The 16,342-nt window shown below is 41.1% G+C and overlaps 1 protein-coding gene across 5 annotated transcripts in view; it reads left to right on the top strand.

The window, feature by feature from the left end:
* The first annotated feature begins 2,493 nt into the window (after positions 1 to 2,493).
* Positions 2,494 to 16,342, top strand: part of LOC139584642 (CXADR-like membrane protein) — a 129,671-nt gene continuing 115,822 nt past the window's right edge. For 2 of the 5 annotated variants that reach the window (XM_071416754.1, XM_071416762.1), the window contains exons 1-2: positions 2,499 to 2,781; positions 2,963 to 3,118. In XM_071416754.1, the coding sequence (XP_071272855.1) occupies positions 3,076 to 3,118 (43 nt within the window). In that variant the 5' untranslated portion in view covers positions 2,499 to 2,781; positions 2,963 to 3,075. Of the gene's footprint in view, positions 3,119 to 16,342 lie in introns of all 5 variants that reach the window. The other 3 variants (XM_071416744.1, XM_071416726.1, XM_071416736.1) reach the window with 3 other exon arrangements.

The following is a 16,342-nucleotide window of genomic DNA, read 5'->3' as shown; positions in this document are numbered from 1 at the left end:
AATTGTATTTGTTATGTTTGCTATGTAGCCCTTGTGAATGATTGGTGTGTGTTCCTTTTGACTCACCTACGGGAGCCACCATACCTGCCTCCTGTTATGTAAGCTCATGAACATGAGGAGAGTTGTAGCTAGCAAATCCCTAGCAGTTTATAAAGAATTTAGCTAGTCTCGTTATTTCTACATAACAGTATTCTCTCTTGAACAGAGTTCCACGAGTTTCCCAGCTGTAGCCTGCCTAGGCTATATGCCTGTGCTCAAAATCAACGAAGGTAGGCATAAAGGTATTATTTTCAAATACGTTGGCACTGGCAGCTAAACTTATCAACGTGAAATGAACACTTTAACTATGAATGTCAACATTCCAGACCTAACAATGCACAAACAGTCTATTTTCTGACAATTTATCCGCTCACTTTACCAGCATTGGTTTGCATCGACGCAACAAAATAGACTTTGATGCTACAATAGTGTTTTCTCTCATTAACTACCTTGCATTCTAATTCCAGCCTGTACACGCTCGTTCAAGCGTTTGGGCTTAATTCACATGTGTCTGAAACCAGAGATCTGTTTGTCATTTTATTTTTTTATCTTTATTAAACTAGGCAAGTCAGTTAAGAACAAATTCTTATTTACAATGACGGCCTACCGGGGAACAGTGGGTTAACTACCTTGTCAGCTCGGGGATTCGATCCAGCAACCTTTCGGTTACTGGCCCAACGCTCTAACCATATGGACACATTGATACACCGTGATCCAATTATATGCATAATGACTAGATGCTCATGTCTCCGCCCTAACAATGTGAGTTGTTGTCCCAAAGGCAGGAATGCGAGTGAAAAGAGTTGTGTTTGAATACCTATACTAACATACTGTATACTACATACTTAATGAGTATATACTACATACTACATACTATTAGTTCATTTTAGTATACAGTAAACGAACGGTATCCTTTCAGTTGAATGTACTAGCGCTTCGCCTGTATACCAAAAGTTGATTCTGTTGCTATGCAACTTCTTGCTAGCTTGTTAGCATAACAAATTACTAGCTAGATATCTTACGACTTCATTACCAATGTCCATTAAGAACGCACAATGACTATAACACTTAGCCAAGCTAAGAATGACGTAAATAATCAAGTCAATAAACATTGGGCAGTTAGTTTGATAGCATATAGTTAATATACTGGCAAGTTTGATGTATTAGTAGCCAACTAAAGTTAGGTAGCTAGCTAACATACCGGAACATACAAGCAACTGCTGTAATGATATGCTATGCGTTTCGTAAGGCTAGCGTGCCTAACAAATTGTCAGCCAACGTAACTAAACTTATTTGAAAAGTCATTTGTTGATTACATTGCTCAACATTTCTTAAGATTTGTCATAATTAGTTAGAGCAATGAATTTGTAGCCACTCTCGTCGGACTTCGGCTGCATATGTAACGGATGTGAAATGGCTAGCTAGTTAGCGGGTACGCGCTAATAGCGTTTCAATCAGTTACGTCACTTGCTCTGAAACCTAGAAGTAGTGTTGCCCCTTGCTCTGCAAGGGCCGCGGCTTTTGTGGAGCGATGGGTAACGACGCTTCGTGGGCGACCGTTGTTGATGTGTGCAGAGGGTCCCTGGTTCGCGCCCGTGTCGGGGCGAGGGGACAGACGTAAAGTTAAAACTGTTACACATATTTTCCACAATTTTCTTCAAATCTGAAAATGTGTGAAGCCACGCCCGTTTTCTGAACAATTGCATTATGGGCCCAAAAAGCACGATAATATTGTACACTGCTTGTATACTTCGTATTTTGGCGAATGTAGTGCGACATCCGCAAACTTTTGGCATACTAACTATATCCATACTATGACCAATACGCATACTACATACTCCATTTACAGCACAAATAGCACAGTTAGTGGGATAGTATGACTATTCGAACACAACTAAGCTTAGCTCTGCATACTATGCCAATAGAAACGCATTGGACTTATTCAGGAAAGATTTTCGCGAGAGTGAGACTTCTCGCTTCGCCCCTTCCTTTCTGTTGAAACTAGCGAGCGAAACAGCTAGCGAGCGAAACAATACTATATTTTGCACATGTATCTGATTCTGTCTGGTCAGAAAAAAAGTATGACATGCCATACTCCTTTTGTCAAGACATAATCAGATACATGGTTTACACATAAGGAGTGAGAGGGACACTGTTTCGCTCGCTCGGAAGCTTTATTTTAGCTTAATGCATCTTTCTGTCGGCGCGCGTCTCGGTCAAATAAATTATCAATATTTTCTTTGGAAGGGCAAGGAGGTAAGGTAGTGCAGGCCAGGCCCATAACGCCGGCCCTGCAGGGAAGTCACGTTGACATTGACATCTCTTTTTAAAGTGAGCCTAAACATACATGTGGATATAACCTGGTATTTGTCACTTTCATAATGTTATAATATGCTGTGCAAATCTCTACTTTTGTGAGAGCTTCGTTTGAGAACTCCACTGCAGTCACAGTCACTCCAACTCCAGTGCTCTTTCCTCACGCTGCTGCTGCTGTAGTACTGTACCTGCGAATGTGATAAGGAGTGGCCAATCATCATGCAGCTTGTCCGGTAGGAATATGTATTGGTGTGAAACCGCTCGCGCTGGCACTGCAAGGGCATGTGTGCACTCGCAACTGTAGAGGTCCCCGGTTTTCAGCGGACTGTGCGCATACCTATTGCACCCGCTTTGTATCCTGTCGAATGAAGAGAGAGTGAGGGGGCATAATTACGGATCCTGCAAGAACGCAGTCATGTATTCTCGGTGAGGTGGAGTGGAACTCTAATTAATTTACCGGCTGTTCTGTGAGAAATAAGGATAGGTGCTGCTATATTTGTGAATGAGCACAAGGACATTGGGAGAACGTGTGTGACAACCTGTGTAGCCTACCTATATAGATAGATTGCCCCACTAACTTCAATCGCTCTATTCCGATTTTTTTCAGATTTGAGGGCACGGGTATATGATTTAAACTCATTTAGGGGAGCAAGAAGACGTCGTTTTCTGCTCGTTTGTGTGGAATTTTTGTTCCAGCTGAGAGTGGTATTTTCGTTCCAGATGAGAGTCGTGATGTCTGGCTTATTTCACACATTGTTTCTGGGTAAGTTCAGTACATGAGCCACGCGCTTTTATATTCATTAAATAAGACTTGCTGAAGTATAGCGCAATCCATGTTAGTGTACATGTGAAGTAGCATAGTAGCCTATGCTATAGCATTGTAGATGATATTGTAATCGAAATCATTTTCTACAAAGCCCTCGCAGTTTTAAGATGTGTTCAAATCTCTCCATTGGAAGAACCTTGCCCTTCATCCCAAGCATATCTTAAAACTTAGCTATTGTGTTTTCTGAAGCTCAGTCAACATCATGATAAATAATGTAGCCAAGACTATCATTACGAAATCGATTATACATTTGCATATTTGCCCGGATGGGCCAATGTATGTTCAAAATGCCATAAGGTTCATTGATTTGAGTGTCCAACAGATATTTTGAACACACTTTAAAATGTATAGGCTATTGTGTTTTTAGGCTTTTTCAAAGCTCCTGTTTCCAAATGGTATTCAAGGTGATGATGAAACACAACTTCGGAGTAATATCACAACTTATTTCCATTCGACAGTCTATTGCGGGATCCAATAGCCTATGCGTAATTATACTGAACAAAAATATAAATGCAACATGCAACAATTTCAACGATTTTACACAGTTACAGTTCATATAAGAATATCAGTCAATTGAAATAAATAAATTAGGCCCAAATCTATGGATTTCACATGACTGGGCAGGGGCGCAGCCATGGGTGGGCCTGGTAGGGAATAGGCCCACCCACTTGTGAGCCAAGCCCACCCACTGGGGAGCCAGGCACAGCCATTCAGAATGAGTTTTTCCCCACTAAAGGGCTTTATTACAGACAGGAATACTCCTCAGTTTCACCAGCTGTCCAGGGGGCTGGTTTCAGATGATCCTGCAGGTGAAGAAGCCAGATGTGGAGGTCCTGGGCTGGCGTGGTTATACCTGGTCTGCAGTTGTGAGGCCGGTTGGACGTACTGCAAAATTATCTAAAACGATGTTGGAGGTGACTTATGGTAGAGAAATTATCGTTCAGTTCTCTGGCAACAACTTTGGTGGACATTTCTGCAGTCACCATGCCAATTGCATGCTCCCTTAAAACTTGAGACATCTGTGGCATTGTGTTGTGGGACAAAAATGCACATTTTAGAGTGGCCTTTTATTGTCCCCAGCACAAGGTACACCAGTGTAATGATCATGCTGTTTAATTAGGTTCTTGATATGCCACACCTGTCAGGTGGACAGATTATTTTGGCAAAGGAGAAATTCTTATTATAAGGGATGTAAACAAATTTGTGAAATTTCTTTTTGAGAAATAAGCTTTTTGTGCGTATGGAACATTACTGGGATCTTTTATTTCAGCTCATGACACATGGGACAAACACTTTAGATGTTGCGTTTATATTTATGTTCAGTAAACATTCCAGGTATTAGGCTATATAAACATATTAGGTCACATACTTCCTCATTTTTATATTGCTATAACAACTTCTATATTCATTGTTTCAGTTGATGAGTGGGTGTCAGGAAGTTGCAAAGTTACTAATTACCTACACACACAAACTTTGGGTTGCTAGCAATTATTTATACAGTGCATTCGGAAGGTATTCAGACCCCTTGACTTTTTCCACATTTTGTTGCATTACAGCCTTATTCTAAAATTTATTAAATAGCTTTTTTCCCTCATCAATTTAGACAAATTACCCCACAATGACAAAGCAAAAACAGTTTTTTAGAAATCTTTTGACATTTATTTTTAAAAATTAACTGAAATATCACATTTACATAAGTATTCAGATTCTTTACTCAGTATTTTGTTGAAGAACCTTTGGCTGCGATTCAGCCTCAACAAGTCTTCTTGGGTATGACGCTACAAGCTTGGCACACCTGTATTTGGGGAGTTTCTCCCATTCTTCTGTGCAGATCCTCTCAAGCTCTGTCAGGTTGGATGGGTAGCGTCTTGCACAGCTATTTTCAGGTCTCTCCAGAGATGTTCGATCGGGTTCAAGTCCGGGCTCTGGCTGGGCCACTCAAGGATATTCAGAGACTTGTCCCGAAGCCAGTCCTGCATTGCCTTGGCTGTGTGCTTAGGGTCGTTGTCCTGTCGGAAGGTGAACCTTCGCCCCCAGTCTGAGGTCCTGAGTGCTCTGCAGCAGGTTTTCATCAAAGATCCCCTTGTACTTTGCTCCGTTCATCTTTCCCTTGATCCTGACTAGTCTCCCAGTCCCTGCCCCTGAAAAACATCCCCACAGCATGATGCTGCCACCACCATGCTTCACTGTAGGGATGGTGCCAGGTTTCCGCCAGACGTGACACTTGGCATTCAGGCCAAAGAGTTTTCTCTTGGTTTCATCAGACCAGAGAATCTTGTTTCTCATGGGCTGAGAGTCCTGTAGGTGCCTTTTGGCAAACTCCAAGCAGGCTATCATGTCCCTTTTACTGAGGAGTGGCTTCCGTCTGACTGCTCTACCGTAAAGGCCTGATTGGTGGAGTGCTGCAGAGATGGTTGTCCTTCTGGAAGTTTCTCCCTTCTCCACAGAGGAACTCTGGAGCTCTGTTAGAGTGGACATCGGGTTCTTCGTCACCTCCCTGACCAAGGTCCTTCTCCTCCGATGGCTCAGTTTGGCCTGGCGGCCAGCTCTAGGAAGAGTCTTGGTGGTTCCGAACTTCTTCCATTTAAGAATGATGGAGGCCACTGTGTTCTTGGGGACCTTCAATGCTGCATACATGTCTTTGGTACCCTTCCCCAGATCTATGCCTCGACACAATCCTGTCTCGGAGCTCTATGGTCAATTTGTTCGACCTCATGGCTTGGTTTTTGCTCTGACATGCACTGTCAACTGTGGGACCTTAACTAGACAGGTGTGTGCCTTTCCAAATCATGTCCAATCAATTGAATTTACCACCAGTGGACTACAATCAAGTTGTAGAAACAATTTTGAGTCTCATTGCAAAGGGTCTGAATATTTATGTAAATAAGGTATTTCCATTTGATAATTTTTAATACATTTGCAAAAAAAATCTAAAAACCTGTTTTCTCTTTGTCATTATGGAGTATTGTGTGTAGATCAATGAGGGACATTTCTTATTTAATACATTTTAGAATAAGGCTGTAACGTAACAAAATGTTGAAAAAGTCAAGGGGCCTGAATACTTTCCGAATGCACTGTATATACACTAGATGACTAATAAAGGGTGCCTTGTTGAAGCTACTGTGCCACCATCTTGGCACACCCCCACCATGGTAAAACATATTTTGGAAGCTATAGAAATGCATTTATTAATGTCTACATTCGATTTTCCTAAGTTTATTCTAATACGGACACCTTAATCCATACTTTTAAATTATATTATGTGAGCTTAATAGAAAAATGACAACATTCATAAAATGTTCTTTAAAGTATATTGTTTGCGTTGACTAATGTTGCTGTCCCCGCTACAACAAAAAATACTTAAATACATGTCATTTTGTCCTTGAAACATTTAATTGAAATACTGTAGAATTCCATTAATTTCCACTGGTCGGCCAATATGGCAAAGCATCTCAATGGTCAATACATAGCATCAGCAATCCAGGGTTTATATACGTCATTGTTTGCTAGATGTTCAGGTAAAATGCCCACACATCCTCCCCGAACAACCTCCCTCCTTTTGTTTTTGGCTTAAGTAACCTTCTGTCTTATGTAACCATACCAAACGTAACATATAATACTAATTTGAGGCCAGTCTGGTGTGTCACGTGAGGAAATAATGGCTGCATCAGCCAATATTATGGATTGTTGACAACATGACCATTTTGTTTGTATAATTTTGGTTTTGAGTTGGTTCTTTGGTTAACCTATTTTATTTAACCTTTTATTTAACCAGGCAAATCAATTAAGAACAAATTCTTATTTACAATGACGGCCTATAGGTCTATCGAAGTATGGGCTTAGACTATTTTAAAGATTTGTCCACATTGTATAGCCTAATTTAATCAGCTATGGCATGTGAGAAAAAAATTACGTTACGTTGATGACTTTTTGCAAATCCAATCAGTTATCCATGTTAATTCAACATCATCACATTTACATTTTTTGGTTGAAATGACGTGGAAACAACATTGATTGGACCAGTTTTGCCCAGTGGGTATTTTTTTCCCCTATCCAATCCCAATCCTGCTGAAATCCAAAATCCTGACTTCTGTCTCGCATTAAAACTTTATTCATAGGTTGCATTATCTCGCCAATGCATGCCAAAATACCGCTATAACATTTCCCCCGCTCCTCTGCACTGTCTCCTAGTTGCTGCCCATATGAGAGCTTCGGTAGGGAATGTGTGATCAACAAACAGTATGAGAGTAGATATGGATTTTTGGTCCTCATTAAGATACCTTGATATTTAAACTATTTCCACTCTTCCTCTCCCTGTTATTCATGAGCTGATCTGCGATCTGTATAGTCATCAACTAGATTTAGCTAAATATAGGAGATATTCTGTCATTCGTTGAAGGAGGTTATCTAGTAAGCTTAGCAACTTTAGTCATTTTACTTTTGTTTGACTGCAGTTACAAAGTGCATTTACAAAGTTTGTATGATTCGACAACGCTCTACTCTATACTTGGGGTGTGCACTGTGCATCCGGAGCGCGCTCCGTGTCGAGATAGCCTATTGCTGAAATGCGCTGAATTAATTGAGGAACATGATAGCGCTCTGAATTTATGAATGTCCTGTTTTTCAAGTTCACAACAATGTCATTGGCGATAGTTACTCAATCAATATTAAATATCAGTTTCATTTGCTCTGAAATCTTTACATGAAATGGCACAGCCAAGCCGACAAGGTGGCATAGTGACCATATCTTGGTTTTAAAACCTTTAAAACGGGCACTTCCGATTTTTTTTGTGTATTTCTCGGGACTCTCAGGAGAAATATGAATTATTCCCGGTGTTGAAACTTTAGATTTTTGGGAAGATAATAATCCCCAGTATGCAGTGTTTACCGTGAATGCAGTCTCCGCTATTGCGGGAACATTGGCTTTAAATTGAAATTGCGCTGGAACGCTGAATTTCCGCGAAACGGACTGAATAGAGTCCTCAGTCGTCCTCAAAGTTCTCCCGCACTATTTTGTTTGTGTGTTTATAGTCGGGTCGATCATAATAAATTGGCGGGTGCTTATATTTGTCCAATTTCACACATGTATCATTGTGTATTAATATGCATGTGTGAATTGGAAATGTGTCGTTTGCATATCCCAACTCCCCTTGAGACACCCTCAGAGAGTGGGGTTGCGTCCAGGGTTTGCCATAATCAACGGTGACCCTGGAGCAATTAGGGTTAAGTGCTTTGCTCAAGGGCACATTGGCAGATTTTTCAACTTGTCTGCTCGGGATTCAAACTATCAGCGTTTCGGTTGATAGCCCAACGCCATAACTAAGCTATCATGCCTTCCCACTGGGCACACACTGGTTGAATCAATGTTGTTTCCACTTCATTTCAATGAAATTATGTTGAATTGACATCTGTGCCCAGTGGGTTGAGATGTGTGTGTGTGTGTGTGTGTGTGTGGTGTTGTCCCAGTCTCGCTGAACTGTCGGGGTGGATGGGGCACACTCCGGAAGGGGCATGCCATCGGGACGGACGGGGCACGCCACCACAATTAGCCTGCTTGTCCATGGGGTGATGAGACGGAGCTTTCATTAGTTGCATTACGGCAGTGAGTTAGACAAGCCATGCAACCCGGCCCGAGCATTAGAAACAACACGCTTTGGTAGTCAGTTTTGCCTCGGAGCATTTCAAACAAAACAAGTAGGTTAGGTAGTGAGAAAATAAAGATAATGTCATTAATGAGTATGATCCAACTTTGTCATTAATGAGTATGGTCACAGAACTGTATATAGGCTTAAGTAAGTTTTCATTAAAAGTAATTTCGCATTTGCCTCTGATAAAGCCCTGACAGTAGCCTATATGCTCTCTATGCTAGGCTATACAGTACATCTGATTGAGCTAACAACCTCTTTCAGTATATAGGCTAGCCTAAAGATTATAGAATGATTCTGACCTTGTCTTAATTCATTCTAAGGCTGGTCATAGTGTCACACCTGAGGGGATGGAGATATCCGAACAGTGTTACATTTTATTATTATCTGTTATGTTCAATATCCTCCCACCCAGATGATCAGTGAAATACAGTGGAGTACAGTTAAAGAAGACTTTCACATTGAATCATCTCGCAACCTCCCTTCTGGAACAAGCTGGTGCCCTCCAAATGTTTGTTTTTTTGATGACTGACTGGGACGGTGAATAACCCTGGCACCATTCATGTTTCAAAGAGCTAATGGGGAAAATTAGTCTCCTTTCTCCTTGCAGTCAGTGTTGCTCCCCAGTTAGTTCTCCCCTCGGATTTGTCTTTCACCCAGTCACTTTCTGCCATTTCACACTCTATTTCTCTTTCCATTCTAAATGCTCCACATATGAAGTGTCACACTTGTAGGAATGGAGTCCCAGAGGTCGCACATGACCATATCTCATAGAATGACCTTACCTGCAACGTAGCCTACATGCACGTGTATAAACCATTTTGTGTGATCTATCAAGTTGAATGCAAATTTGAAAAAACATATCTCTCCCCTAGTCTTGGTTATATTTAGACTGCATCTCCAGGGGCAGGCAAAGTATCTGTCAAGTGTGGAGATGACACAAGCCTCTCTAGTCTCTAGAGCCAGCGGTTAGGAAGTGACATATTGCTGTGCTGCTCTGGCCTCAAATCACTGGCACTCACTGTCTCTTTCTCTCTCGTTCTCTTTCTCTCTCTCTGTCCTCTCTCTCTTTCTTCCCCTTCTCTCTCTCCTTTGCTCTCCCCCTTCTCTCTTTCTCCCTCGTTCTCTCTCCCTCTCCCTCTTTTTCTGCCTGTCTCTCGGGTGGATGCTGCAGTCAAGTGGCGCTAGATAGGAGCTCTGTTGTTGTCTTACAGTGACACAGGGGATATCTGTCGACTTTGCCACAGAGGCGCTCCATCTCACGCACACGCCATCTTCTCTCCAAATCAATTAGCATTCACTTTGGGCTCCATGTTAGCGGCAGGCAACAAAAAAAATTCCCTTCAGAAACATGTCATAAGATAAGGAAATAAAGTGGATTTTAAGGTCATCTCATTGATCTAGCCAGTTCTGGTCTTGAAAGAGCTTAATTGTGTAGGTGAAAAGAATAAAACATTTCAGATTTTCATTTAGAGTTCATTCACGTGTACTGTTGTTCCTCATCCCATATGGTTTATTGTCAGATTAGGCAACCTAATCATAATTACATGTATGGTTGCCCTGGTATGAAATGTGTGGTCTGGAATTCATGCTCTGCATACATTTTAGCAATTTGAAGGATGATCTGTATTGGGTGCTCTGTACTTTTTCTTTTTTCATGGCGCTTTTAGATATTTTAACATGTATATTGTTTGTTGACTCCTCTTGTCTCATCCTCTTGTCCCAAAAATGTATTTAATGTCTACTGCTGTCAATTGTGTGACTGTCTTGTAATGTCAACCCAACTGCATAGTCTTACGTCTGTAATGTATTTTTTGTTGTGTGTGTGGACCCCAAGTAGACTAGCTGTTCTTCGCGCTAGAAGGGGGACCCCCATTCAAGCTAATGTGCAGTCATTGTGACTGTGACATTCTAACAGTGTAATTCATCCATTTCATATATGCTGTCGCAAAAAAAAAAAATTTGCTTGTGTTTATGAAGGTAACATTAGAATACGAGGGAAAATATTTCAATTAACACAATAGCATTTGTATTACTTTATATTACTGTAGGCCAGTCGTTCCCAAACTTTTTTCATCCACGACCCCATTTTGATATCTGAAAATTCTCGCGACCCCAACCAATCGGACATAATGATGTAATTAACAGCCATGTTGACTTTTTTATTCAGGGCTATGGCAGTCAATTGCAGATTGTCTTCTCAACTCACAATCACATACTTTTAATGTGGGGCTATGACACTCAATTGCAAATTAGTCTGACATAATTTCTCTAATGCTGCGTTCAAAACAACTGGGAACTCAGAAATCTCAGAATTACGACTTCGGTGCATTCAAGACAACTGGGAACTCGGGAAAAAAACGAACTCCGACTGGAGAAAATCGCTTTGAACGGTCATCCAACTCAAATTCCAATTCCTATATACTACCGTTCAAAAGTTTGGGGTCACTTAGAAATGTCCTTGTTTTTGAAAGAAAAGCACATTTTTTGTCCAGTAAAATAACATCAAATTGATCAGAAATACAGTGTAGACATTGTTAATGTTGTAAATGACTATTGTAGCTGATTTTTCATGGAATATTTACATAGGCGTACAGAGGCCCATTATCAGAAACCATCACTCCTGTGTTCCAATGGCACGTTGTATTAGCTAATCCAAGTGTATCATTTTAAAAGGCTAATTGATCATTAGAAAACCCTTTTGTAATTATGTTAGCACAGCTGAAAACTGTTGTTCTGATTAAAGAAGCAATAAAACTGGCCTTTAGATTAGTTGAGTATCTGGAGCATCAGCATTTGTGTGTTCGATTACAGGCTCAAAATGGCCAGAAACACAGTGGCCTCCACAAATTTCCGATGGTCACTCTGACAGAGCTCCAGAGTTCCTCTGTGGAGATTGGAGAACCTTCCCGAAGGACAACCATCTCTGCAGCACTCCACCAATCAGGCCTTTATGGTAGAGTGGTCAGACGGAATCCACTCCTCAGCAAAAGGCACATGACAGCCCGCTTGGAGTTTGCCACCAGACCATGAGAAACAAGATTCTCTGGTCTGATGAAACTAAGGTGAAACTCTTTGGCCTGAATGACAAGCGTCACGTCTGGAGGAAACCTGGCACCATCCCTACGGTGAAGCATGGTGTTGGCAGCATCAGGATGTGGGATGTTTTTCAGCGGCAGGGACTGGAAGACAAGTCAGGGTCAAGGTAAAGATGAACGGAACAAAGTACAGAGAGATCTTTGATGAAAACCTGCTCCAGATCGCTCAGGACCTCAGACTGGGGCAAAGGTTCACCTTCCAACAGGACAACGACCCTAAGCACACAGTCAAGACAAAGGTGGAGCGGCTTCGGGACAAGTCTCTGAATGTCCTTGAGTGGCCCAGCCAGAGCCCGGACTTGAACCCGATTGAACATCTCTGGAGAGACCTGAAAGTAGCTGTGCACTGACTCTCCCCATCCAACCTGACAGAGCTTGAGAGGGTCTGCAAAGAAGAATGGGAGAAACTCCCCAAATACAGGTGTGGAACGCTTGTAGCGTCATATGCAAGAAGACTCAAGGCTGTAATTGCTACCAAAGGTGCTTCAACAAAGAACTGAGTAAAGTGTCTGAATAGTTATCTAAATGTGATGTTTTATTTGATTTTTTATTATACATTTGCAAAAATGTATAAAAACCTGTTTTTGCTTTGTTATTATAGGGTATTGTGTGTAGATTGATGAGGGGAAAAAAACATTTAATCCATTTTAGAATAAGGCTGTAACGTAACAAAATGTGGGAAAAATCAAGGGGTCTGAATACTTTCCGAATGCACTGTAAGTGTCGATATGAAAGCAGTCAAAAATAGTCAATTATTTATATGCTACATCGAATACCACAGCAAATTTGTTTGTTTCCATGCGTCACATTCTCGCTTCTTTATCATCAAAATGGAGGTAACGCGTAAAGCTCTCCATATACACGCTCTTTCCACCGAATGATCCATGGTTATACAGGATTGTAATGAATGCTTCCAGTTCATCTACAGACAGATCCCAGGCAGTGTCTTCTTGCTCCCTGTGCTGGTGAGTGCATAGCTTTTTTTGCTTGAGATGTAGGGCCTGCTGTCTCAGTTATTACATTCTGTGCTGATTATCAGCCCATAGTCACCAGCTTGTTCCTTCCTCCTGTCTGACCGTTACATTTGATGGTGCCACAGACACCTACTCAGTGCGCATCATTCTGGCTTTTTTTGCGCTTAGGCCTCGGACGTGTAGGTTCAGGCTGAGGCTCAGAATCAGATGAATAATCATCAGAGATTTCATGATTCATTTCTTCCCCACCATCTGAGTCATTTTCTTTCAGATCTTGTTGCAGCGATAACACATACTCTTTGAAAAAAAGTGCTATCTAGAACCTAAAAGGGTTCATCGTCTGTCCCCATAGGAGAACCCTTTTTGGTTCCGTGTAGAATCATTTTGGTTCCACCTTTCCACAGAGGGTTCTACCTGGAACCCAAAAGGGTTCTCCTATAGGGACAGCCCAAAACCCCTTTTGGAACCCTTTATTCTAAGAATACATCATGTGTATCCATTCATCTTGGTCTTCTTGCCATTTTAAATTACACAAACTCTCACTGTGTACTCCAAGTAGGCTTGAGTAGACTGATACAGCTTGGATTTGTAGGAGTGATCTAGGGTACAAACCATTTTGAGATTATAATTGGAATATACCAATACAATAGAATTACCCGCCCTGTTCATCAGTCACAATTGGTGATTACATAATTCTGCATCGTTCGCTTCCCCTCGCTCAACAACTCAACCATTCTCCCCATCATATTTTACTTCATTTATTTAATCCATTGTTATGTGTGAAATTTGTTTCGGTATAGTTTAGGGTCAGTTTCGAGTTCATTATCAGGGTGATTATTAAATGGGCACGGCACCTTCCCCTTTCGGGAGAAGGAGGGGCAACAAGGGAAAACAATTCAAAAAATTAGATGCCCTCCTTAAACTGGTTATACCTTCCGAACTGTTTGTGATATTACGATTCTAACAACAGCAGTGTGTTATATAGACTTATTTTAGAAAAGTCAATGGCAGTGAAATTCATGAGCAGTCAAAATGACTGCTTTAGCGGTTCTAGTGTTAAAGTTGTTCTTGCAGTACTGTGACCCACTAAGGAAACCTCACTTTGAGCTGTGTGTGATTAAATTAGAACCAGATTGGGAGTGCAGAGGAACAGGAACTGCCTTCTTTACTTAAGTGTTGAGAGATGTTTTTGAATGGGTTGAGAATACTGTAATTCAAACCAAATGCAGATCTTGCTTTCATGGTGAAAAAATAGGGTCGATAATTCATTTCCAAAATATTTGTCTTGCATTATCAACCTCACCCTGCAGTTCTATAGACTAGTTAGATACTCTCTCATGAATAGCATGATTTACTGTCATTTTTGCGGGTTTGGACTTAACTATAAAAACAGGGTAGCTCCAAAGTACTTAGTGAAGTAAATATCCATGAAAGTCAAATATAATGGGTGATGGAATTTTGTGGTGATTCATTCCATTTCTGTTTATTAATGTTCATTTTACTTTAGTCCAAAAACATCACTGTCACTTCAGCTTACATTTGATGGGGTATTATCTAGTGTAGTCAATTGCAGTGTATTAAGTTTAATCTTAGGCTTATGGACTATTTTTACCAATTTACAAGAGATCATGGCATGATGAGAAGTACACTCATTGAAGCCACATCTATGGTGTCCATATTTGGATAGTCTCAGCAAGCGGTTGTCCTAATATGGACACCATACATATCTTACATGGTTATAGTCAGTTTCCCTTTCAGAATCAGTAGCTTGAAGGTGACACGGCGTGTCAAGGTGCATAGGGCCTCAACTTCCTTTTCTGGATGATGAAATGTGTTTTATGCACAGCAGAGTGCCATTAACTCCCCATGGAAGGGGATTGCTCCAATCGGCTATGCGTGTCAACCTTCTGTGGAAATGAAAGGTAAACACAGTGGGGATAAGATGTATCCTGTTTGTGCTAGGATATTAATGAACCTATTATTAAGCTTAGGTTAGGGAACCTCCGTGGTTACAGAGTAGGCTTCTCACAGTCGCCCCTTTTTCTTTACGAGTCGTTAGACTTAACATTGAGGTGAAATGTAGACTTTTTCTGCCGTGCTGGACATGCAGATGTGTATCTTTGCTGTTTTTATGTTTCTGTGTTGTGGTGGTTGGATTCTGGGCAGGCGTAGCACAGGCCCTCCGTAAGTGCCGTTGGTTTTTCAAGTCATAATTAACAGACCTCACAAAATTCACTCCATGGGTCTCATTTAAGGATTTTGTCCAATGGACCCAGACTGAGGTAACGCAGACTCTCCCTCAGGGAGAGTATCCCATCATTTTAAGGCCTGACATGAGTTTCCTCCTTGGAAGGAAAAAAAGAGCCATTGTGGTTGTGTTTATGTACTGCAGCTCCCTTTTTATAGCAGTAACAAATTGAGCCTGTTTTGGGATTTAGCGGAAACGTGTGCGGCTAACGCAGGTGCCACTGTTCCCAACCCCCCTATTTGCTGTCTCTCCTGTGTCTATTCCTGGCCTCTTTACCTTGGTGATTATGCGGTCTGACAGGCTAACTGCCGTGTACATGGCTTCCGGAGAAGACAAAAGGCTAAGGTCCCTCTCAGATGCCTACCTTCTCTTTGTGTTCACTGAAACGTGGCATTTAGGAAAAGACATGCCATTTACAGGAGTCAGAGTAACAAAAATAAATCGATGTTGCTTTGAAAATGTGTAGATTTTAAGGTATGATATTTAAGATGTGACATATAAGATTGTGTCGTTATAATGCTAGAAAGAGCATCTCTGGTTCATATTTTGTGCCCTGTTTTGGAATACAAAGCTTCTGTGGTAGTGTATCTGCTTTTTCTGTACCAGTGAATTACATTAGTCAGATAGCATGGCATCCTCATTATTTTAGCTGTGTTATTTCCCAGTGGAATGATAGGAGATAACAAGGGCCTGCCACCGTCTTACGTTACGGCGGTAATGACTGTAGACGTTCGTCTCAAAAACAAACATTTCCTGTCAGGAGGGGAAGATGTCATCCACTCTATTAACGTCTACACTTGGATGCCCTCCTAACATTAAATAATGAGGAAACAGGACCTTCCATTTCCCTCACCCTCCACAATCCCCCAAGCCACTGTGCGCCAACTAGTTGAATCAATGTTGTGTTAACGTAATTTGTCAATGTATTTTGACGTGAAAATACGTGGAAAATAAATTGGATTTGAAGAAAGTATTTAACTGTTGTTTTGAGAGTGTAATTTCAACCACGAAATGATGTCGTCATTGTAACCAATTTTCAACGTAGACAAAAATATGTTGAATTTGTATCTTTTGACAATTAGTTTTGTTATGTTTTCTTTCCACAGCACCCCACAATGACAACACAAAAACACAAAAACAAAATGCCCACTATACAACACATTCCCCAAGGTGATCAACATATGGTTTCCAAATTT

This window comes from Salvelinus alpinus, chromosome 1 (assembly GCF_045679555.1).
Source record: "Salvelinus alpinus chromosome 1, SLU_Salpinus.1, whole genome shotgun sequence".
Lineage (NCBI taxonomy): Eukaryota > Metazoa > Chordata > Actinopteri > Salmoniformes > Salmonidae > Salvelinus > Salvelinus alpinus.
This window is presented reverse-complemented; position numbering and strand designations above follow the sequence as displayed.